Source organism: Neophocaena asiaeorientalis, unplaced genomic scaffold (assembly GCF_003031525.2).
Source record: "Neophocaena asiaeorientalis asiaeorientalis breed wild unplaced genomic scaffold, Neophocaena_asiaeorientalis_V1.1 scaffold598, whole genome shotgun sequence".
In the NCBI taxonomy this organism is placed as follows: Eukaryota; Metazoa; Chordata; class Mammalia; order Artiodactyla; family Phocoenidae; genus Neophocaena; species Neophocaena asiaeorientalis.
In genome coordinates this window covers 1,292,323-1,316,968 of record NW_020173036.1, presented here as the reverse complement: position 1 = coordinate 1,316,968, position 24,646 = coordinate 1,292,323, and the positions used below count along the sequence as shown (strand labels likewise).

Here is a 24,646-nt window from a genome sequence, read left to right as displayed (position 1 = left end):
TAGGTAACTTTTGCATGTTTACACAAGGAAAGATGTACCAAAATACTACAGTTTGTAATAGCAAAAAAGCTGAAAACAATCTATATTTTAATAACAAGAAAATTGATATATAAATTGCGTACCTTTGTACAAAAGAAAGCTATTGTTTATAAAAGAAAGAACTAGAGCAGTCCTTCTCCTAAAATTTGTGGGGTTTGAGGCATGAAAAAATGGAGGCCCATGCACCAAATATCTAAACACTTCAAAGTAATTAGTCAAGCTAAGAAATGGTTCAATAAAATATGTTCTAATATATATATATATATATATATATATGTATGTATGTACGTATATATGTATTCTCTCTTCCTATCCTGACAAACATACTTTCATAATGACCCGGAAGGCCAAGTTTGAATTAGAATGCTCAGAGTCCTTTGAGCTCTATGAATAGGATGTAGTAAAATGAAGAAAGAAAGCCCCCGGGACATCCCTGGTGTTCCAGCAGTTGAGACTCCATGCTTCCACTGCAGGGGGCGCGGGTTCGGTACCTGGTCCGGAACTAAGATCCCGCATGCTGTGTGGTGCAGCCAAAAAGTCAAAAAAAAAAAAAAGGTGAGGAAAGAAAGACAGCCCCCGCTCCCAACTCCAGCCCACCTCTTCTCTTCTCCCCCTCAGGCTCTGTCCCACATTGCCAGCACCATCATACAGAGGCAGTGAACATGCCAGCCTGTACATCCAAATTCCTTCCACGTGTAGGAAGACCCAGGGAAGAAGCCCACTCAGGCCCTGGAAGTAGGCTTGGGAATTCTAGGGTCCTGGGAACCCAGAGCATAGTCTAGAACAGGGATAGGGGCCACAGACAGAGGCCACTGGTTCTAAATGAGCATGATTCCTTAACCCCAGACTCCTCAATAAGTGAGTAGGTATACAGTTGGGCTGGAATAGGACCTGTAAAGCAGAGGGCGCAGGGCAGAAGTCCATCTTGCCCAGGCCTCAAGGTGGTACAGAAACAGGGCTTTGTATATTAGAGGTGAGTCTCAGAAACATTATGCTGTGCAAACAAGAGCAAAATAAAGCAAGTATTTGCATACCTAGTATTGATGTAATTTATAGGCTTGAAAACAGGCAAAATAATCCCAAGTGTTGCTTAGAAATAAACACATGGGGACTTCCCTGGTGGCGCAGTGGTTAAGAATCCACCTGCCAATGCAGGGGACGTGGGTTTGATCCCTGGTCCGGGAAGATCCCACATGCCACAGAGCAACTAAGCCCGTGCGCCACAACTACTGAGCCTGCGCTCTACAGCCCACACACTGCAACTACTGAGCCTGCATGCCACAACTACTTAAGCCTAGAGCCCATGCTCCACAACAAGAGAAGCCACCACAATGAGAAGCCCACGCACCGCAACGAAGAGTAGCCCCCACTCGCCACAGCTAGAGAAAGCCAGCACGCAGCAACAAAGACCCAATGCAGACAAAAATAAAAAAATAAAATTTATAAAATAAAAATAAAAGAAATAAACACGTGTAGGGACTTCCCTGGTGGTCCAGTGGTTAAGACTCCGTGCTCCCAATGCAGGGGGTGTGGGTTGAATCCCTGGTCAGGGAACTAGATCCTGCATGTCACAACTAAAAGAGCCTGCATGCTGCAACCAAAGAGCCCACATGCCACAACTAAAAGATCCTGCATGCCTCAGCTAAATATCCCACATGCTACAACTAAAGACCCTGCATGCTGCGACCAAAAAAAAGACCCCACATGCCACAACGAAAATCCCTCACGCAGCAACAAAGATCCCGTGTGCCACAACTAAGACCCAGCACAGCCAAATAAATAAATGTTTTTTAAAATAAAATTAAAATTATAAAAGAAATAAACACATGTAGAAACATAATAAATGTGTGGGAAAAATAAATATCGAATGCAGAAGTGTTGTGGGATTGTAAATTGGTATGCCTATTATGGAAAATATGGAGTTCCTCAAAACATTAAAAATAGAACACCATATGATCCAGCAATCCCACTTCTGGGTATATATCCAAAGGAAATGAAATCAGTATCTCAAAGAAATATTTGTACTCCCAAGTTCAATGTAGCATTATTCACAATAGCCAAGATATGGAAACAACCTAAGTGTCCATCCACAGATGAATGGATAAAGAAAATGTGGTTTATATGTATAAGATGAAATATTATTCAACCATGAAAAGAAGAAAATTCTGCCATTTGTGAAATGCTTGAACCTAAAAGACATGATGCTAAGTGAAATAAGACAGACACAGAAAGATAAAACAAAACAAAACAAAAACCTGCATGATCTCACTTATACATGGAATCTAAGAAAGTCAAACACGTAGAAAAGGAGAATAGAATGGTAGTTGCCAGGGATCTGGGTGGGGGAGGGGGGAATGTTGGTCAAAGGATACAAACTTTCAGTTATAAGATGAATAAGTTCTGGAGATCTAAGGTACAGCATGGTGACCATAGTTGATAATAAATATTGTATACCTAAAGTTTGCTAAGAGCGTTGATATTAAGTGTTCTAATCATCAGGAACTTCCCTGGTGGTGCAGTAGTTAAGAATCCACCTGCCAATGCAGGGGATGTGAGTTCGATCCCTGGCCCGGGAAGATCCCACATGCCGCAGAGCAACTAAGCCCATGCTCCGCAACTACTAAGCCTACACTCTAGAGCCTACAAGCCCCGACTACTGAGCCCATGTGCCACAACTACTGAAGCCCGCGCACCTAGAGCCCATGTTCCGCAACAAGAGAAGTCACCGCAGTGAGAAGCCCGCGCACCACAATGAAGAATAGCCCCCGCTTGCTGCAACTAGAGAAAGCCTGCACGCAACAAAGACCCAACACATCCAAAAATAAATAAATAAATGTATTTATTTATTTAAAAAAAAGTGTTCTCACCGTCCAAAAAATGGGAGTAAATAGAGGAGGTGATAAATAGGTTAATCAGTTGATTGAGGGAATCACTTCACAATGTATACATATAACAAACTATCACACTGTACACCTTAAATATAAACAATGTTTATTAGTCAATTGTATCTAAAGCTGGTATGTTAATCTCTAGTTATCACCTCTAAAATGGGGGAGATGATCAAAGGTGAGATTTCAGGGGGTTTTAACTGTGTAATATTTTATTTCTGAAGCTGATTTGTGGGTACACAGATATTCACTGTATGTTTTATACATTCTCGTAAGACTTAAATATCACATAATAAAAACTTTAATGAGAAAATTATTTTAAAATAAAAAAATAAGATACCATTGTATACCCTTCAGATCGGCATAAATCAAAAAAATCTGATAATACTAAGTGCTAGTTGGCTATAAAATGGGGAAACTGAGACATCAAACATGAAAATGTAAATGGGTACAACCACTTTTACTACACTGATTTGTCAGAATCCCGAAAAGTTGAAGTGGTGCAAGAATTGAACCCAGCAATTCCATTTCCTAATGATCTACCTTGGAGAAGCGCTTGCCATGAGCACCAAGAGAATGTATAGTCTTGGCAGCATGCTTTTTTGTAGCAAAAAATTAGAAATATTCTAAATGCCCATTATTGCAGGAATAGGTGCTGAACTGTGGTGTAAATCATATGGTGAAATACTATACAGTTGTTAAGATAAATTAACTAGATCCTTATAACAACATGAATAGATCTTCAAAATATAACTTTGGGTAAAAATTCTAAAACACATAAACAATACTACATCTTGTATATGAATACAAATATATATGACAGGAAATTTTTAAATCATAGAAGGGCAGGAGACACCCCAAAATCATGATTGAAGTTGCTTCTGGGGAAAGAGGGAAGTGAGACTAGGGAAGAGAAAAAAACAATAACCTTAGGCCTGTTATGGTATTTATTTTATTTTAAAATAAAAAAAGCAAAAATAGAAATGTAAATATTTATTCTGGGAGGTGAATTATAAGCTTATTATACTATATATTCTTTTAAATAGTATAGCTTTCGTTATATACTCAGAATATATATACTCTGATGCTTTTTGTACTACTCTTTGCATTTTTTTTTATTTGTTTTTTTGCGGTACGCGGGCCTCTCACTGTTGTGGCCTCTCCCGTTGCAGAGCACAGGCTCTGGATGCACAGGCTCAGCGGCCATGGCTCACCGGCTTAGCCGCTCCGCTGCATGTGGGATCCTCCCGGAACCGGGGCACGAACCCGTGTCCTCTGCATCGGCAGGCGGACTCTCAACCACTGCACCACCAGGGAAGCCCTACTCTTTGCATATTTTTGGTTGGTTTGGTTTTTTTTTTTTTTCAATTTATGAAATTGTCAATTCGTTTTCTTCCTATCTACCCACCCCCACCCAAAGTTTCAGTTATGCAAATGAAAAAGGCATACAAACAGGAAAAAACCCAGAGGAAACACCCACATTAGCAGAAACCACAAAGCTAGTTGAAGACAGACAGCCTGCTTTAAACAGTTAAACAGAAATCATGCTTGCAAAACAATATCTTGACCTTGAATTAATGAAAGATCACACTTCATAGAGCTACTTGACGACACCAGTAGCTAAGTTAAGAAGTCATAAAAAAAAAAATAAATAAATAAATAAATAAATAAATAAATAAAAAAGAAGTCATGCAGATCTCGGTTCAACACTATCTTTGCCAGCTATCAGCTATGGGACCTTCGGTAAAATTCTAAACAGCTCTAGGCCTGAGTTACCTTACATTAAGATGGGGTCTGGTCAGGGAACTAAGATCCCACATGCCACAGGGCAACTAAGCCCGCGAGCTGCAACTACTGAGCCCACGCATGCTTTAGAGCCCACATGCCACAACTAGAGAGAAGCCCACGAGCTGCAACGAAGAGCCCACATGCCGCAATTGAGACCTGATAAAGCCAAAAAAATAAATTAAATAAATAAATATTAAAAAAAAAAAAGATGGGACTTACAATACCTACTTCAGGAATCATAGTAGAGGTGAACTTGGATACCATCTCTAAAGTGCTTATCATAGTACTTGGTAGACAGTTATTTGTTCAACAAATGGTAGTTATTATTTGTGCCAGAACTGGGATTAGAACTCCATGTGTGGGCGTATATTTCAGCAAAGCAAATAGAAATACCCAAAATGATGGACCAAAACTAATTATCCAATAGTGAAGCAAGCCCTGCTGTCAACTAAAATGTATAGTTAAAAGCAACATCAGAGAGACTTGCCTGGTGGTACAGTGGTTAAGAATCCGCCTGCCAATGCAGTGGACACGGGTTCAAGCCCTGGTCCGGGAAGATCCCACATGTCGGGGAGCAACAAAGCCCGTGCACCACAACTACTGAGCCTGTGCTCTAGAGCCCGCGAGCCACAACTACTGAGCCCGTGTGCCACAACTACTGAAGACCGTGCCCCTAGAGCCCAAGCTCCGCAACAAGAGAAGCCACCGCAATGAGAAGCCCACACACCGCAATGAAGAGTAGCCCCTGCTCCCGCAACTAGAGAAGGCCCACGCGCATCAACAAAGACCCAAAACAGCCAAAAATTTAAAAAATTTTAAAAATAAAAGCAACATAAAAGACTGGAACAGCAGAACTGATAGGAGAAAGCCCATCTATAAATATTAGTACTACAGAGGAAAATGTAGAAGTCCAGCAAAAGGCAAACTATCCTCATGCAAACAGAGAACAGTTACCAAACTGAATGGTCACCTCAACATGGGTATCAACTGGTCAACAGCGCCCACCAACCTATAATCCACAAAGAAAGCCCTTAGACTCCCACGTGTCAAGTATTAGAAGATGAGGATTTATAAGTTGCTAAGAAAGGGAAAATATTTTAAAATATACCTGGGAAAAAATTATATTTTCTAGGCTTTTAGGCAAAAGAAAAAGAATTCTCCCAAGGGTCCTTATTATGAGGACACAGTGTACATTAATGGATTAAAAATTTGTAATTCCCAAACTCAAAAGTTATATAAAAAGATTTTAAAAATAAGACTGGACCCATACATTTAAGAAATAAGAATTTAACACTCAACTAAAAAAAAAAAGGTAATAATAACTTTAATGAATTCTCCAGAGAATCCACCCAAACTTGCATAGACCATATTATTCATATAGAATATATTATTCCTCTTTGAAAATATAAACAAGTGCAGGTTAACTACCCAACTTACGAGCTTAAAATGGTTTTGAGTTGCAAACAACAACAACAAAATAATAACAACAAAAATAAAACAAAAAACTAAAGTTTCTAAACCTACTGCATGTAACAAATTAAAAGTTTCTAAATATATTAAATATATAACATATTGAAACCATTATGAATTATGACTGTGTAGGTTTTTTTCCCTGAAAATGAAAGTCCAAGTATAGGGCAATCAGAGAAATTTGAACACTAACTGGATATTATATGATATTAAAATTATAATCGTAGGGACTTCCCTGGTGGCACAGTGGTTAAGAATCTGCCTGCCAATGCAGGCAACATGGGTCTGGGAAGATCCCACATGCCGCAGAGCAACTAAGCCTGTATGCCACAACTACTGAGCCTGTGCTCTAGACCCTGTGAGCCACAACTACTGAGCCCTCACGCCACAACTACTGAAGCCCACGCACCTAGAGCCGGTGCTCCGCAACGGAGACGCCACTGCAATGAGAAGCCCACGCACCGCAACAAAGAGTAGCTCCCGCTTGCCACAACTAGAGAAAGCCCATGCACAGCAACAAAGACCCAACACAGCCAAAAATAAATAAATGAATAAATAAATTTATAAAAAGAAAATATAATCGTAAAAAAAGTGATTAAAAAAAAAAGTGATCGTTGTACTGTGGTTATACTAATAAAATAGAGTCTTTAATCTTTGGAGATACTAAAGTATTTACAAAGCAAATAATCTCTGGCATTTGGTTTAAAATAACACGTTTGAGTTGGGGACAGGGATGGGGAGGGGAGAATAAATGAACCAAGACTGGCCTTACTGTACTTTGAAAACTGTTGAACTGATGGGCACATAGGGGTTCATCATTCTCTTTTCTTTACTTTAGTGTATGTTGAAAATATTCATAGTAAAAAATTAAAAGATAAGAAGCCTATGTATTTAAAACTAACAGCCAACACTAACTGGTGAAGAATTTTTCACAACAGAAATGATAACAAAGTCTTCCATCTCCATTGTTATTCGGAAGACTGTTAGAATGTTCCTTCCTTTTTTCTATTCTCTACCCTCTTTTCCTCCTTCCCGATTTTATTTGCCGACTTAGATGACTCCTTCCATACACATAACTTCCTGCAACTCAGAAATAGACTTTCAAATTGTTGCCTCACGACATGATAAATATTTATTTTTAAGAACAATGGGGCATATTTTTAAAATTTTAGTTTTGCTCTAAACAAATTTTTTTTAAAAATTATCTCACCTACCACATCCACTTAAAACATCTGTCTTTTGTATGTTTTATCAGACAAGTATTGCGAGTGAGTAAAGTTTTTCGCTTATAAGCGCATGCTGGAAAGTTTGAGGACCACCATTTTGGACACTAAGACACCACTTAAAGTTTTTAAGGATGGAGGAAGTGTGACAAGTACTACATCAAGAAAAATAATTTAGCAAAAGTACATACGGATAGGAAAGATGGGGAGAAAGACTATGGTCAGAGAAAATCATTCATTAATTCAACAAGGCATTCATTTAGAAGTGAGATGCGAAGTAGGAACCAGACAGGGAAGGGACGGGATTGGTCAATAAAAGAACTTGGTGTTTAAGGTATTATGAAGGAGGAATAAGAGTTTGGGGGTTGGGGGGGGGAGTGTCAAAGACCCTGCGCTGGGGGAAAGAAGATGAGTTCGACAAAGCCTGGCAGGATATTCAGGTGCAGATGCTCCTCAGACCCCTGGAGATGAAGAACCTAGAGTCAGTAGGAAGACCGGGGCAGCGGATGTACACAAGGAAGCCATCTTTGTAGATGTGACGACTAAACCCAAGGAAGTGAGGGCTCTCGGGGAGAGACCTGGAATACAGGTACATCAAAAGGCTTAACTGAAACCTTGGGGCACACCTATATGCAGGAAGCAAAAAAAGAACAAGTGGGAACACAGAAGCAGCTGCCTGGGAGATATGGCACACTGTTTCAAAGTGGTCCCAAAGGTAGGCGGTCAGCGGTGCAGGCCACCGCGGGGCCCACGGGAAAGGAGTTCTGGAAGAGGGCCCATCATTGGTAACCTTGAATAGAACCATTCTGGTCTTGGTGGTGCGGGCTAGAGTCAGATATGAGAAAAGTGATAATGAGGGGAAAGGAGGCGCTTGGAAAGGAAGGCCAAGCAGAGACCCGCAGCTCGCAGCGATGGAGACATATCCCGGGATCGAGTCGGCTGGGGGGCTGGGAAGACCACACAATACCTAGGGGGTAAGGTAGCAGAGAGGGGAAGACTCAAGATTCCAGAGAATGGAGGCATTTTCTTTCGTTCCCAAACCTGCATCCAAATTGTCTAGGCCCTGGCTTGCCCAAAAGTACTTTATCCTTATGGAGGTGGGGAGTTAATCGTAGTCTTCACCGGGGCAGTAGCGCGCTAGCCATATTCGAAGGAAGGTCTGAAGGCGCTGGAGGGAAGGGAACCTTCGAGAGCAGAAGCGCGGGCCCAGCAAGAAGGGAAGCAGAGGAGTGAGCAGCTGGAGGAAGAGTCATCGGGTGCGAGGTCCCCGCGAGGGCGCGCCCCTCATCACGGAGCAGCAGCCGCGACAGTCCTCCCAGACCGGGACCGGGGAGACGCCCCTCCCTCCCAGGGCACTCACCGCTCCGACTGCGAATAGTGGCACCGGCCCAGCAGGTTGAGCTTGCAGAGGTGCAGGTTTCCGCAGGGTTTGTTGCAGAACTTGCGACGGCAGACCCGGGCTCGAGTGGTGGCCACCACGGACCGGATGACCCCTTCCTTGCCGCCAGTCTCCAACACCACGAAGCGGTCGGGCCCGGCCTCTTCCAGCACCTCGCAGAGCTGCGCCTCGGAGAGCTGCACCTCGTCGAGCAGCGCTTCCAAGGCCATGCGGCCCCCCTGGGCGCACAGGATTTTGGTGATGAAGCAGCATATCCCCGGGTCAGCCATGGCGCGCTGTACTGGCCTGGCCGCGGCGCGGGACTCTGCTCCAGGGAGAATCGAAACTTAAGAGTCCCGGGGGCGGGCGCGGGCGGCGCGCGGGCTGGGCGCGCCCGGGGCGAGGGAGCGTGCGCTCTCCGCCGCCGCTCGCCGAGCCCAGCGGTTTCGGTTTCCCAGTAAACTTGGGTCGAGAGGCCAAATCTCACCGTCCTGTGTCAGATTTAAAGTCAATCGCGACGGTAACCTAGTGGAAAGAGGATGAACAAGCGCGGGCTAATCTGCCGGCGACACGGCGACCACCGGACGGCTCCTCGAGGGTCAGGTTCCCCAGCTGGGCACCGAGAGGCTTCTCCGGAAAGAAGAGAAACTAAAAATTGATCTCGGGGCCCTGGTGGAGTTTTTATAAACCAGCCAAAGTGACGAATGACGCGAGTCTTGGGAGCTTTCTTGAGGAGTGCTAGGTTCTCTGGCCCACCCATTCCCGGAAAGAACAGACCCAAGTGAGCGCTTGCTCCGAGCCCGGCGCCCTGCCTCCGGTATTAGTGAATCTTACAACTCCACGAGTTAGATATTGTCATCCTCATTCTACTTGAGAAAGTAATTTGAGTAAACACAGCCTACAAGCTGGAGCCTGGGAACCTGAGGTTCCCCAAATCTGGGCCCCAGATCGTGGTCCGCCTGGCCAGGACCACTGTGAACTTTCTCTCACACCACCCTTCCTTCTCAAAGGACAAGTATTATTGCTCTCCCTCTTTTTTGCCTTCTTATGAGCTCTTTGAAGAACCACTTCTTGACACATTCTTGCCTGTCTATAGTCACTAACAGAGGTGCCCCAGACACCGCTTAATCCCTGATAGTAATCAGTCACAGTCGGGCAGGCGTGCTTAGACATATCCCAAGGCTTCAGATAAGTTCCTCTCTTTGGATATTCGGACAAGACCTTTTCCCTCAGTGGGGACTCACTTGGACCCCCAGAGTTGGTATAAAGTGAGAACATTTGAACTACAGAAGATACAGAAAGAAATTTTATCTGAGTTTCTCTTAATCTGACTAAAGCAAAGCGTCCTGAAAATACAGCTACCTTTCAACCCTTTCCAAGGGAGTTTCCTGCTAATTCAGTTGCCCTGGAGACAGACTGTCCATTGCAATTAGCATCAAAAAGCCCAGTAGAACCTTCCATACTCTCCCACTGAAGTCCTGAAAACCCCCCTTTTGTTAAATTGAGATATATAAAGTTACTTCAGGTTCTTCCAGGAGGTTTCCATTATTGAAAACTGCCCCCCCCAATGCTAAATAAATCTTGTCTTTTCTCTTTTTAATCTGTCTATTGTCAGTTAATTTGCAGGACCCAATCACTGGACTCGAATTGGAAGAGGCAAAAGGTTTTTCCTCCCAACACTCCCAGGTGAAATAGGTCATTGATGGGATAAGTAATAAACCTTTTTTTAAATGATAGAATTCAGTTGTCAAACTAGAAATTCTTCAAAATGATTAATGGGCATTCTCAGATTGGTGATTCATGGTTGATGATCAGAGTCTCTTAGGAATACAGTACTTTGGTATGAAAACCAGCAAATGCTATGTTCCCTCTAGCTATTACTTTATAGTTTCCTTTAATCCACTTGGCCTGATTTGTGGTCTGACAGGTTCCCAGGGACTGGGCTTTCAATATCAAATCAATTAAATTCAATATCTTCTGTGTGGCCCTTACTTTAGCTAGTCACTCTGAACATACAGAAGTTTAAGAAATAGTCCCTGCACTTAAGGAGCTTATGTTTGGGAAGACATGAGAAAACATTAAAACATAAGGGAAAAAAAAAAAAAAAAAAACATAAGGGAATCCGTGGTTAAGTGCTGCAACGGGGTATAAAGGAGGTTGAAGAAGAGTACAGTTTGGCTAGAGTGGTTGGGATTAGAGATATAAAATTCCCCTCAATTTGAGGCCCTGAGAAACAATTTAAGGGGTTGTGGAGAGGAAAAAAGCAGAGATTTAGGAAATTCGTGTTGTCATAGGTTGGGTTCTCCAGGAAGCAGACACTGATATGGAGTTGAGAGTACAGATCTCCTGGAGTATAACGCCAGAGAAAGTCAGGAGAAGCAGCAGGATTGGTCTGTGAGGGCTGTCAAACCACGATGCAGACCTCACAAGGTCTCCGCCCAACGGGAGCAGGACACTAGCCTCGGGCAGAAAAGCCTAGGCCCTTGTACCACTGCTTTGGATGGTCATTGGCAGGGGCCGCTGGAGCAGTGCCTGACTTCAGCTTAGTCACTGAGGTGAATCCTGAAGGAGCTACAGCTGGAGGCGCTCAGCTAAACACACTCCTTGCAGCTGGGGAGCAAGCCCTGCCTTGAAGGGAAATCTGAGTGACGCCCTGTGTCCGCTCTAGTCTACCTTTCGTGCCACATGGATCTGTTTCTCCATCTGTACTCGGGAAACAGCTTTTTCAGCACTCCGATGGGCCGCTCTTCCTGAAAAATAACTTAGAAGAGGGAAGTTAATGGAATGAACTACGGCTTCTGTCACTGCACCTGGTTGTAGGACCACAACTGGCCCTCATCACTTCCCTCCACCACCATCCATTTCTTTTTCTTTTTTTATTGAAATATATTTGATTTACAATATTGTATTAATTTCAGGTGTTCAGAAAAGTGATTCGGTTATACATATGTATATTCTTTTTTTTTGATTCTTCTCCATTGTTGTTTATTACAAGGTATTGAATATAGTCCCCTGTGCTATGCAGTAAATCCTTGTTGTTTATCTATTTTATATATGGTAGGTGCATCTATTAATCTCATACTCCCGATTTATCCCTCCCTTCCTTTCCCCTTTGGTAACCATAAGGTTATTTTCTGTGTCTGTGAGTCTATTTCTGTTTTGTAAAAAAGTTCATTTGTACTATTTTTTAGATTCCACATGTAAGTGATATATAGTATTTGTCTTTCTCTGACTTATTTTACTTAGTATGATAATCTCTAGGTCCATCCACGTTGCTACAAATGGCATTATTTCATTCTTTTTTATGGCTAATATCCTATTGTATATACTACATCTTTATCCATTTGCTAATGGACACTTAGGTTGCTTCCATGTCTTGGCTATTGTAAATAGTGTTCCTAAGAACATTGGGGTGCATGTATCTTTTCAAATTAGAACTTTCATCTTTTCCAGGTATATACCCAGGAGCGTGATTGCTGGATCATATGGTAGCTCTATTTTTAGTTTTCTAAGGAAACTCCATACTGTTTTCCATAGTGGCTACACCAATTTACATTCCCACCAACCGTGCAGGAGGGTTCCCTTTTCTTCACACCCTCTCCAGCATTTATTATTTGTAGACTTTTTGATGATGGCACCACTATCCATTTCTAATTCCCCTCATCCTAAGGTGGTCTCAGTAGATCACCTGGGTGGGTACCCCAAACCCTCATTCCTAAGAGGTCCAAGCACCTTCTCAGACCACTGTTGCTGCTCTTGTCTATTCACAGTCACAGTTGGGCAAAAGAGTACCAACTGACACACAAATAGGTCCCTGGAGTACACACATATTCCTCCCTGCCCCCTCTAACAGCAGCCCTACCTCTTCCTGCTGACCAGGTCAATTACCTCTGATAAGACAGTGATTCCTTGTCTTACTGCTGGTCTCTCAGCATTAGGAGGGCAAAGTGCCTGGTGGCAGCCATAACGTGTAATCCAATGGGATATTTGCTGTATCCCCAGGCAAGAATGTGCCCCTTTTGGGGACCAAGACTTCTAATTTCGCAGAACCCGGACTTGTGGGGACAGGGAAGCTCAGTGGATTTGTAGGAGAGCAAAAGTTGCCGCCCCCTAATATCACTTTAGCACGTGGATTATTTCCAGCTGAAAATAATCAAGGCCCAAAAGACTCAGGAAGAAACTCTGACCTTCCCACAACTGCCTAAAAAAATTTTAGATAGAGGGTCTGTTCCCAAATAGAGCTATCACCAGAGATACCTGCAAAGAATATGGGCTAGGGGTGGTAGGGGAAACACTAAACAGGGCCTAGAGATCAGAGTCCACTCTGTGTCCCGTTGTTTCTGCCTGACCCAGCAAACATTTATTTACCAAACGTTTGCTTTTCCATCTCCGTGTGAATGGCCTTCTTCCCCTTTGAAGTCCCAAACCACCACCCCCAACATGCTCTTTTGTCTTTAGCTGAAGATGGTATTTAAGGTGAGGGTTTCAGCTATTTGGGGGACTTACTCAGTTTTCCTGCATCTCTCCCATGTATACATGATATTAAACTTTGATTTTCTTCTGTTAATCTGTCTCATGTCAATTTAATTTTTTGACCAGCCAAAAGAACCTGGAAGGGTAGAGGAAAATTTCTTCCTCCCCATTGGGTCATTGGAATGATGCTAACTGGGGCCACTCATGCTTCCACCCATTGTGGAAGACACACCTATGTTATCTGACTGAAGGAGTATACTCCGATGTCCTGGAGGAAATATAATCACTGCAGTATATTGCCTCCATGCTGGAGCTTCGGCTGCACCTCTAACTGACCATTCCAATATTTTATCTATCCAGCAGCTTTGGGATTACACTGTGTGTGATATGACCCGTAGATCCCATGTTTATGGGCCCATTCCTCTATTTACTGTAAAGAATCTTCTGGTCAGATACTGTGTTATGTGGGATCCCATGTCTGTGGATCAGGCAATCTTTAAGCCTCCAGAGTGGTGCTACTGAGGTCCTGCAGGCAGGAAAGGCAACCCCATACCTGGAATCTGTCTTTTCCTGACACAGTAAACCTCTGGCCCTTCCAGGAAAAAAGACGTCACAATGTCACAACTGGTCACCAAGTATCCTATTGGTCTCCTTAAGGAATAGTGCTTAGCCTTGGTCTTAATGGCTGGCACATTGGACATTTAGAGGTGGCAGTAGCTATATTTGTTTTGGTAAATGACAGTCCACGCTGTAGGTTTTTGTATTGCCTCCATCTCTTTTGCCACTGTAGGCTCTTTGGTACCCATCATGTAGCTGGGGTGGGACAGCTGCTCTGACCAAGGCTGGCTACATTAACTGGCCAAATTACTTTGTCTAGTTGGTACATCTTTTGTAATGGATATTTACTAGTGGGCTTAAAACATTATACAAACAACTTCCCACTTTGCATCCACTCCTATAGTTCATCCATGTGCCTCAATTCCAGCTCTTCTTGTCTCTGACTTTACAATCTTTTTCTTTCAGGTCCTCTAGACACCAGCCAGGCCACACATCACTGTCCATGAGTCCACATTTGTTCTAACCTTGGGCCATTCTCCTTCCACACAATGCAGATGACCTAGTGCACATCTGAAAGCTCCTCCATTGGGGAGATTTTCCTTCACCACCGTTTTTCAAGGCCTCCCCTAAGTATGACTGTAATGTAGCTGCCTTCCATTTTCAGCTTGTACCCACATACTGAGGGGACTCATCCATACTCCCAGCTTGGTCTTTTTCTTCTTCCTTTACTGGTTACATGGGACCCCCCTCATATGGCCATAGGTATAAGCTGGTGGAGGGGTGCTGGTGCAAGTGTAATGAGTGACATGGAGATCTGGGCTACTTGTTCATACAGTTTCCTTGTACCCCCTAAACCCCGTATCCTGAGACAGTACTCCTTTGTCAATAACTTCTGTGTACCATCTTATATTCCAACTTACTCGATAGAGAGTTCTCAGAATGGTCAGGTTGGAAATCAAAATACAGCACTCATTTTAGAGGATTGACAAGGAAAGGAGAAGAGAGGAGAGGAATTACTTGGGTAGCTAGAGAGATTTTTTGTTTATTTGTTTGCTTATTTATTGCTGTTGTTTTACTGGAAGATCTGGGCATATTTGAAAGTTTCAAAGAAATATCTGGGGAGAGTGCAAAGCTGCAGTTGCTTGGACACATTAGCATGATATCAGGCTATGTGAATCAGTTGAACCACCAATCAGAGGGAAGCAAAACATACACAAGGCAGTGACGAGTTAGCTGTGCTGAGTCATAGAAATTTAAAGTACATAAACATTGGAGGGTTGAGTCAGATGGAATGTCCAAAGTCCATGGCAAACAGATGCTCTCCAGGAGATATGGGAGTCAGAGGGGGCATTAGTCAGCCAGATAGGGGAGGGCAGAGGTGAGGAGCAGGCAGACGGGATCTTCCGACATTGAACTTGGCAGCAGCAAGGCTCCCTGGGAGGAAAAGAACTGGGACTAGATGAAGCTGGAGTATACAGGTGGAGGGGTTGACTTCAGAGTGAGGAGGGTCATTTCCCTCTTCGAGGATGAATTTATAGACTTTGCTTTGGTGGTGTTAAAATGAGGAACTTCAGGCTGCAAACCTTTCGATAACACTCGTCTGAAGGCACAGGCCACAGGCATGCAGACAATGGCTCGATGTGGCAGCCAGCTAGTCCCCAGCAAGTCTCACCTCCTGGTATTTATACCCCTGTATAGTCCCCTCCCACAATGCATATGACTGATCTCTGTAATCAGTGGGATATGACAGCAATGACAGCGTGAGTTTCAAAGCTAGGTCATAAAAAACATTGTGACTTCCTTGTTCACTCTTTTATCACTCACCGTAGGGAAGCCAGTTGATACGTTGTGTGGACCCTCAAGAGGCCCTATGGAAAGGCCCATATGACAGGTAACAAACGCCTCCTGTCCACAACTAGCACTACCTTGCCAGGCATGTGGATGAGCCCCTTGGAATGGGATCCTTCAGCTCCAGCCAAGAGGTCCAATGACTACATCCCCACAGCTGACAGCTCAACTTGAACCTCAGGAGAGACTCTGAGCCACAGCCACCCAGCTAAGCTACTCAGCAGTATGGGAGCTACTCAGTAACCATGGGAGACAAGAATATTGATTGCTTTAAGCTATTAAGCTTGGGGGTAAATTGTTATGTAGCAATGGATAATTAATACAACATCCCCAAATACACAAAGTAACCAAGGTCCAAAACACAAAGTAATGTGCACTGTGTAAGGAAACTGGGGAGGTAATCAGGCCCAGAGGAGGAATAAAAGAACAGATTAAGTGAAAACAGCAGTTGAGAGGGAGTGGGAATTACAACAGGTTATCAGGTTGTGTGTGACTGGGAGAGACAACGGGGAACTCATGATTTCTGAGACCACATTATGGAAGGTCAAGACATGGCTGGGCATGGCAGACAGAGAGAGGCCCACAGCAGGCTGCATCAGGGTGGACTTCCATGGCTTGGGCTTCTTCCTTGAGTACTATTCCCCTTGGGATAGAATAGAACTGGGGCTGTGCCCTGAACCCTATGGCACTGGGTGGGATGCTGACAAGACCACCAGGCCCTAAGCATTTACTATGTGTTAGGTGCTTTAAATAATATGAAGACTTAAACAAATGTGGCATTCATACCATGGAACATTATTCATCCATCAAAAGGAATGAACTGGGCTTCCCTGGTGGTGCAGTGGTTGAGGGTCCGCCTGCCAATGCAGGGGTCACGGGTTCGTGCCCCAGTCCGGGAGGATCCCACATGCCGCAGAGTGGCTGGGCCCGTGAGCCATGGCCACTGAGCCTGCGCGTCCGGAGCCTGTGCTCCGCAGCGGGAGAGGCCACAACAGTGAGAGGCCCGCATACCACAAAAAAAAAGAAAAAGGAATGAACTACTAGTATATCCTATAATGTGAATGAGCCTGGAAAACGTTACGCTAAGTGCATGAAGGCAAAGATAAAGGGTCATATACTGTATGATTCCATTTACATGAAATGTCCAGAATAGGCAAATCCACAGAGACAGAAAATAGACTGATGGTTGTCAGGAAGGCCAGGAAAAGAGTGAATAGGGAGTGACTACTAACGGGCACACGTTTCTTTTGGAGGTAACGAAACCGTTCTAAAATTAGATAACGGTGACACACATTCTCGTGAACATACAAAAACCCCATTAAATTGTACACTTTAAAGTAGTGAATTTTATGGCATGTAAATTATATCTCAATAAAAAAATAATATGAAGACGGAAGCACATGTAATAGCATTGACCGTGTGCCCAGCACTGTTCTAAATGCTTTCTGTGTATAATTTGTTTAACTTTCACAACCAATGGACCTAGGAGGTAAGAACTATTATTATCATCTTCCATTTACAGGTTGAGAAAACTGAAGCCCAGAGAGGTTAAGTGATTTGCCCAGGTCACACAGCTAAAGCAAGTACTAGAGCCAAGAACTGAACCCGGGCAGTCTATCTCCTGAAGCTACAGGCTTAACCATTATGTTATACCACCTTTCACTTATAAATGATCTCAGATGAATCTTTTTTTTTTTTTTTTTGGTACGCGTGCCTCTCACTGCTGTGGTCTCTCCCGTTGTGGAGCACAGGCTCCAGATGCGCAGGCCCAGCGGCCATGGCTCACGGGCCCAGCCGCTCCACGGCATGTGGGATCTTCCTGGACCGGGACACAAACCCGTGTACCCTGCATTGGCAGGCGGACTCTCAACCACTGTGCCACCAGGGAAGCCCTCAGGTGAATCGTAAGCAAATCAGTGAGGTGGGTTTTAGTACCTCTATTTACAGTACCTTTATTTCACCTCAGAGAAGTTAAGTAACCTGCTCACACCAGTAGGAGCAGGGGAGGCAGGATTCAAATTCAGGACTTGCTGACTTCAAAGCACACAACTCTGTGTCACCTTCAGCTCTTGCTAGCAGCTGCCTTCAGCACTAGGGGATGAACTAAAACGGACCTTCCGAGGATCCGCACCTCAGCAACGGGCTGACACAGGGAGCTTCTTCTTTTAGGGATCATGGGATTGCAACACCTAGTATTTTTCCTGTGTACATGTTATGATGTCTATATTGCTTTCTCATCTTCCAATTATCTTTTCACCAAATAAACAATTACATTAGCAAATCAGAAGCTGAAAATCTGTTTGCTCAGTATCCTCACATAGACTTAGTTTTAACTAGGATAAATGCAAGTTAACTTTTATACTGAAATAAATATTGACTCCTATGTTTTTAATTCGTTTCTGTTAAAAATTTGGCCATACAGAAAAATTTGTGAGTTTTCAAATAGATACCTCTTTTTTATTTTTGGATTATGGAAATTTTCTGTATAAAAATAGAATGGTATAATAAGCACTCATGTACCCATCACCTAGCTTCAACAATTATCACCTATAGATTTCTTATTACATAGTTCTCCAAGTTATTAGTAGTTCAGCTATGATTACATTATCCTTTAGTACTGGTTAAATCACTTTTTAAAAGGCAAAATGTTAACAGGTGTTAATAAGTGGTTATAAATTTATAGATAATTTACATTTTCTTTTTTTTTTTTTTTTTTGCGGTACGTGGGCTTCTCACTGTTGTGGCCTCTCCCGTTGCGGAGCACAGGCTCCGGACACGCAGGCTCAGTAGCCATGGCTCATGGGCCCAGCTGCTCCACGGCATGTGGGATCTTCCCGGACCGGGGCATGAACCCGTGTCCCCTGCATCTGCAGGCGGACCCTCAACCACTGCGCCACCAGGGAAGCCCTACATTTTCTTCATTTTAAATCTCAGCATCTTCCAAACTTTCCATGGTGAATATGTAGTACTTCTGTAATGAGAAAAAATGTTATTTTAAAATGATTGAAAAATGTATTTCTTTGAGTGTTTTTTTAAATATCTATTTACTTTGGCTGCACTGGGTCTTAGTTGCGGCATGCGGACTTCTTAGTTGCGGCATGTGAACTCTTAGTTGAGGCATGCATGCAGGATCTAGTTCCCCGACCAGGGATCGAACCCAGGCCCCTTGCATTGGGAGTGCAGAGTCTTACCCACTGGACCACCAGGGAAGTCCCAGGAGTATTTTTTCAAATGCTTAATCCCAGAGTATTTTTTGCTCTTTCTTAGAACAGTCAAAAGTGGGGGATCCTTTCCCCATGAGCCCATAACTCACTGCAAGGGAGTGGGATAAAATTTGGTTTTTAAACCATTCTTTTTGATGGTAAGGTAGAATCTTTGTGAAACTAGGGAACAAAAGAAAAAAAAAACCTAATAGCACTCAACAGAGCTAATGAATAGAGCTGCTGTGGTTCTACAGCAGAAATGTTGAGGGTTCTTCTTTTCATGAGACTTTTCCTTAAGCAAAATCCACCTGAGCAAGAAATGCCAAAACTTCTTACTGTCTTTCATATTCCCTTAGCAAGTCATGGCCCTGGTGATTGACAGGTGGTTTCCAAGGGCCAGCAGTCAGTATCACTGCGCATCAGGGCTAAATTGGAGCAACGGGGACTCCAGAACATCACTCCAAGCTCAGATCGGGACCATCTTAAAAAATGACCCCCCCAAAAAACACAGATTTAGCAAGATGCAATTCACATATCATAAAATTCAGCTGTTTTAAGTATACAATTCAATGTTTTTCAGTAAATTTACATAGACATACAACCATCATCACAACCTGGGTCATTTTTACAATTCTTCAGAAACTGCTGTTCTATTGCAACTGCAATAAAATTGCAAATTCCAACTTTATCTCTTACCCGTGCAACCAGCTTTTGTGTGTCTATGTTATTACATGTTTCACAACACATTAGATTCTTAGAGCTATAGCTGGGAATAATAGCTTCTTCTCAAGTACACTCAATGCCATATTCTGCCCTTCATAATTACAGCTACAGTTCAAACAGCTTCTACAGGGATTTAGAGGTTTAAAGCAGTATCACAAACTACTGGAAATCAGAGATCATTTTAATGGATTTAGCAAGATCGACAAGGTTGTTTACAGCATAATAAGCAACAATACCCTTAGACGTTGGTGAAAGGGGTCCCTGCCCTGGGCTCGGTGCCCTGACTGCACCCTGCACCAGGTGTGAAGAGGCAATGGAGCTGAGGGGTTCCTGCAGCCCTCCACACCACACTACGGTGCCTAGGACTCGGAATTCCCTGCCCATACCACCCCAAGCCTGTTTCCATACCTGAGCCAGTCTCTTCCCAGCATGTGTCCTCCCTTTAGGGCTATTGGGGGTGACTGCTCACAGGAAAGTGGGTGACTACCCTTGCACTTGGGGGCTGGGTGGCCACACACATGCAGAGCCCCTCATGGTGCAGCATGGAGAAGAGAAGAGATGGGCTGAGAAGAGAAGGGCGTGGGCTGAGTGAGCACTGGGGGTAGCTCTCTCCACACTGCCACCTCCCCCAACAGAATTCCAAGAAGTCTGAGAATTCTAAATTGGAACGTGACCCTCTTCCTGATGGTGTACTTGTCAAGGCAAGAGGATAAAACATTTTAACAGTCTGCTAGGCTGATTTTAAATTTTTCAGTATTTAGACATCCGGTATGTGGACCTCTCTTTGTATGGTTTCATTGATATGAAATGTCCAGAATAGGCAAATCCACACGGAGAGAAGATGGGTTAGTGGTTCCCAGAGGGTGGGGGCCGGAGGGGAAACTATGCGTGTGCCTGTGGTATGTGTCTTTATCCACGTTTGCATGTATACTAAAGTGTATACATCAGGCAATGAAGATATGCAGTCACTCATTTACTCTCCAAGTGATTGTGGGTGAGGGTGAGGGGCGGGGACAGGAGCTAGAGTGCAAGGAGGATGAAAAAGAATCTAAGAAGTCATACCTGCCTTCTATGAGCTTATGGTACACCTGAGTCTCTACAGGGCTAGTTATTCAGGGGGTATGTAATGTAATTCGACTACAACACAACTATCTATACACTTGGGAGAATTACTTCACTTCTCCAGATGTTAGTTCCTTAGTCTGTTAATTCTGAGGGTTGGACTAGATGTCCTTTAAAGGTCCCTTCCAGCTCTAGTACTCCATGATTCGGTGATTTTAGACTACCCTTGCATCTGTGTTAACTGGGTTCAGGGGTAAGATAGATAAATTAAGTCATCCACCCAGCACATATTATAGTTCCTTACTGTGTGTGGGTGTTGGCCACAAGCCAAAGCAACAAGGCCAGGGAAGAATGGTGGGATTGAGAAGTCGTAAAACATGTCATAAGCCAATTGTATAAGAGGCTAAAATCACTTGGCTTATTGCACTCAACACACTCAAATCAGTCACACCCAACAGTAAAGAAAACAAAGGGTTTAAGGAACCACTCTGAAGAGAGATAGGGGAAGGGAGGCATCCTCAACGCAAATGGCAGGCACGGGTTCTAGATGTAGGCAGCGGCAACCTGCATGGCACTGGCTTTTCTCAGCAATCACCTTCTACTCTGGCAGCTTCTGACATGGGCAGTCTCCAGCGAGTGTAGTGCATGCGGTCCATCGAGACCCTTCTCCAGCAACCGCACTCAGACCCTGTCTTTTGTGAGGTACAATCCCTAGGGTGCAAAAGTTACAACCCCAGCAGCAAGGAGCCTTACCTGTGGACAAAAAAATGTTGCCTGCTATTTCAGTAAACAAAAAAGGCTGTCTGCCTTCAAGCCAACGGTCACTGCAGCTGCCCTGACAGTGCATCCTGAGGGGAATTCAGGGTGGAGAAAAAGAGGATACTGGCCCTAGTTAGTTAAGATGTATATCAAAGGAATAATTTCAATGAGCCCAGACACTTGCATCTTCCCATACATAGAAAAGCATTAAAACCCTTTACTTGAGATGTCTGTTTTTTGTAATTAGCAGTAATCTTTTGAAGTTTGACTACATTTTTTTTTTCCCCAGCAAAAACTCCTATATATCCTGGCTTCTCACTCACCTCTTTGGAACAGTTCTTCAGAGCCATCTGAGAAGCTAATTCCCGGGCTATAGTCCTTAGTAAGGTTCCCCAAATAAAACATAACTGTCAACTTTAGGTTGTTCACTTTTTAAAGTCAACATACAGGGGTGGACCCCGAAAAATTAGGATCGCTAAGACAAAGGGCATTGCTCACCACCCATTTCCACAAGAGTTCAGTTGTAACCCACCGCAGTTGCTGACTGACAGTAGGACTCTTAGAGGAATTTAAGGTGAACACAGAATGAGGCATCTGTGCTTTGGACACACACGAATAGGCAGGTCCCACAGATAGTTAGATGTATATCTCAGGAAGAATTTTAATGACCCTAGATTCTTGCATGTTCCCATACACAGAAAAGCTGAAAAGATTAACTGGAGACATCTGTTCTTTACGATTAGTAGTAATCTCACCAAGATATATACTTGACTTCAGGTATGCCCTGGCCAAAAATCATGTATAAACTGGCTTCTCCCCTACCTCTACCAAGTAGTTGCCACAGTTTACTGAGTGGCTGTCTCCCAGGCTTTAGTCCTCAGAAAGATCCCGAATAAAACCTAAACGCACAACTCATGTTATGCATCTTTCTTTAGGTCTTTCCGCACACCTTTAAAAACAATTTACTGGACCCTGGTGGTCCAGCCGTTAGAACTCCAGGCTTTCACTGACGAGGGCCTGAGTTTGATCCCTGGTTGGGTAACTCAGATCCCACAAGCCCTGTGACACAGCCAACTCCCACCACCAAAAAAAAAAAAAAATCAATTTACTTATTTGACTTCACACTCCAGTTATCTTAATTTACATATTCCAAATCTTACATCAGATCTTTAGAAACAATCAAGATGGGTGCCACACTGGCCACTGTGACTCCGTGTTGGGTTTCCCTATTTATAACAAATCAGAGGTTCTATTCTAAATTCTATGAGCAGGAATCACAATATAACGTCACATCACAAGGGTAGCTTTATCTATGGAAATAAGAAACCGTATTCTGGTGAACTCCCGCTTCCAAACATCGGCTTCCGCGGTTTGGCAGAATTTTTTTTCTAAGCTTTCCGGCACTGCACAAGAGACGGCGATCACGTGCCAGTCAGCGCCCCGTGTTGCTCAGGAGCCCAACGCGATCCAAACCGGAAATGGTCCTTGAAAATTACTTTCCCGGGAAACTTGTATTTGAAAAACAATGCCATTCTAATTCGCTTTTTCCTAAAGTAAACTCACGGAGATAGAGTCAAACTCTCGCTGTCAACACAGAGAACAACGCTCTCCTCCGGAGAAATTTTCACTCCTGCAGCGGTGAAAGCCTAGGGGAACCAAGACGTGGAGGGCACCGGTTCTCCGGCGGGCGCTACTCCGGCACGGACCAATCCCCCAGCGGGGTTGCTGTGGAGACCGAGCCAGCTTTGTGGATGCTGAGGCGCGCTGCGGCCCGGCCTTCTGTTTGTCTGCAGAGGGGATTCATAGGACTGACGCCAAGATGGTTAGTGGCTTTGAACAGTGAGGGAGAACTCTGAGTAGGTCCTGGGACTGGAGATTAGAGGTTCCAGACATACTTCTGAGTTAAGTCTAGGATTGTCAGCAGAGGATGATGTCTGTGCCCTCCCCGTGTTCCCACGGGGGACAGGGATGCAGTTGTAAATACATCGTTGCTTTCTTCCCTCCTGCTTCTCCATTTCCCCACTCCTGAGCTGTGCGTGGGGTGGAAAGCGGACCGAGGGAAGGCTGAGATGACAGCAGCTGCGCGAAAGCATCTCTTACCTCACTCTAATTGGGGGAGATAAAGAACTAGGGAGTAGCAGTTTCGTTAGCTCAAACACAGGGTGATGGCCCTTTTAGTAAAATAACATGTTACAGAAAGAATTTGAATACGCTTGCTTGGGGTTCGTTGTTACGGATTTGACTTATAAATCCTGGAGCCGTCACTCTCAGTTTAATATTGACCATCGGAATGGGATCATACAGCTGTTTTTGTTGTTTCTTTCACAGATGCTTTCCAGGGCCAAACCTGCTGTAGGCAGGGACCTCCCGCATACTGACAAAAGAAAGAAGAAAGGTAGGAAGATTCCAAAACTAGAGGAGCTACTTTCACAAAGAGATTTCACTGGAGCTATTACCCTGTTGGAGGTAATGTCCAAAGAAGGTTGCTTCTTAGGAGGTGAAAAACCAGAATATAGAGGAATGCATGGGTGAATGCTGGTTGCTATGCTGTTGGAACAGGTGGGTGCATTCTGGGACTTTCTGTAAATCTTGTCAGGCCCCAGATTCCAAGTTAACTATAAACCTGATTAAAGGTGAACTAAAATGATAGTCTTATTTCTCGAGGGACAGTTTTAATTATATCTAGTCCCACTGATGATGAATCCAGCCTAAAAATGTAGAGGGACATTTAAGACACTGTCAGTTCACATGTTGTTCATTCCACCCCCTGACCAATTTATGGTTTATTCCTATTATATGTTATAACATTCTGATCAAATTCAAATAATTCTACCATGTTGCATGCTTATTGTCTAAAAATACTGTATCTTCAGAAGATATTTCAAATCTCTATGGCAGTAGTTCTCAACTTTTAATATGCATCAGAATTAGGGTACTTATTAAAATGTACATTCCTGGACTCCTGCCCTAGGGACTCTGATTCTTTACAGAATCAGTCTACAGTGGTTCTCAGGAACCCGTATTTTGGGCAAGTAGCCTAAGTGCTTCTGATGTAGATGTTCCAAAGATGCTGCACTTTGGGAAACGGCTTTCTGGGAAGCATATGTTATAAAAGAATGAAAGGGTACACCAAAGAATGAAGAGATGAAGAGTTTTGACAGCACAGCCTGGCTGTGTTGTTCCATAATCATTTCTCTAAAGCACTACAACAGCCATATTACTCTATCAACAATA

General features: G+C 43.7%; 2 protein-coding genes across 5 annotated transcripts in view; one reads left to right on the top strand and one right to left on the bottom strand.

Moving 5' to 3' along the window:
- Nucleotides 1-10,269, bottom strand: part of ZC3HAV1 (zinc finger CCCH-type containing, antiviral 1) — a 59,644-nt gene extending 49,375 nt beyond the window's left edge. The window contains exon 1 of one of the 2 annotated variants that reach the window (XM_024742498.1): nt 8,769-10,269. In XM_024742498.1, coding sequence (XP_024598266.1) covers nt 8,769-9,076 — 308 coding nt within the window. In that variant the 5' untranslated portion in view covers nt 9,077-10,269. The other variant, XM_024742499.1, reaches the window with a different exon arrangement.
- A 12,885-nt stretch (nt 10,270-23,154) lies between these two features.
- Nucleotides 23,155-24,646, top strand: part of IFT56 (intraflagellar transport 56) — a 35,475-nt gene continuing 33,983 nt past the window's right edge. The window contains exons 1-2 of one of the 3 annotated variants that reach the window (XM_024742530.1): nt 23,155-23,234; nt 23,741-23,878. In XM_024742530.1, coding sequence (XP_024598298.1) covers nt 23,232-23,234; nt 23,741-23,878 — 141 coding nt within the window. In that variant the 5' untranslated portion in view covers nt 23,155-23,231. The other 2 variants (XM_024742534.1, XM_024742531.1) reach the window with 2 other exon arrangements.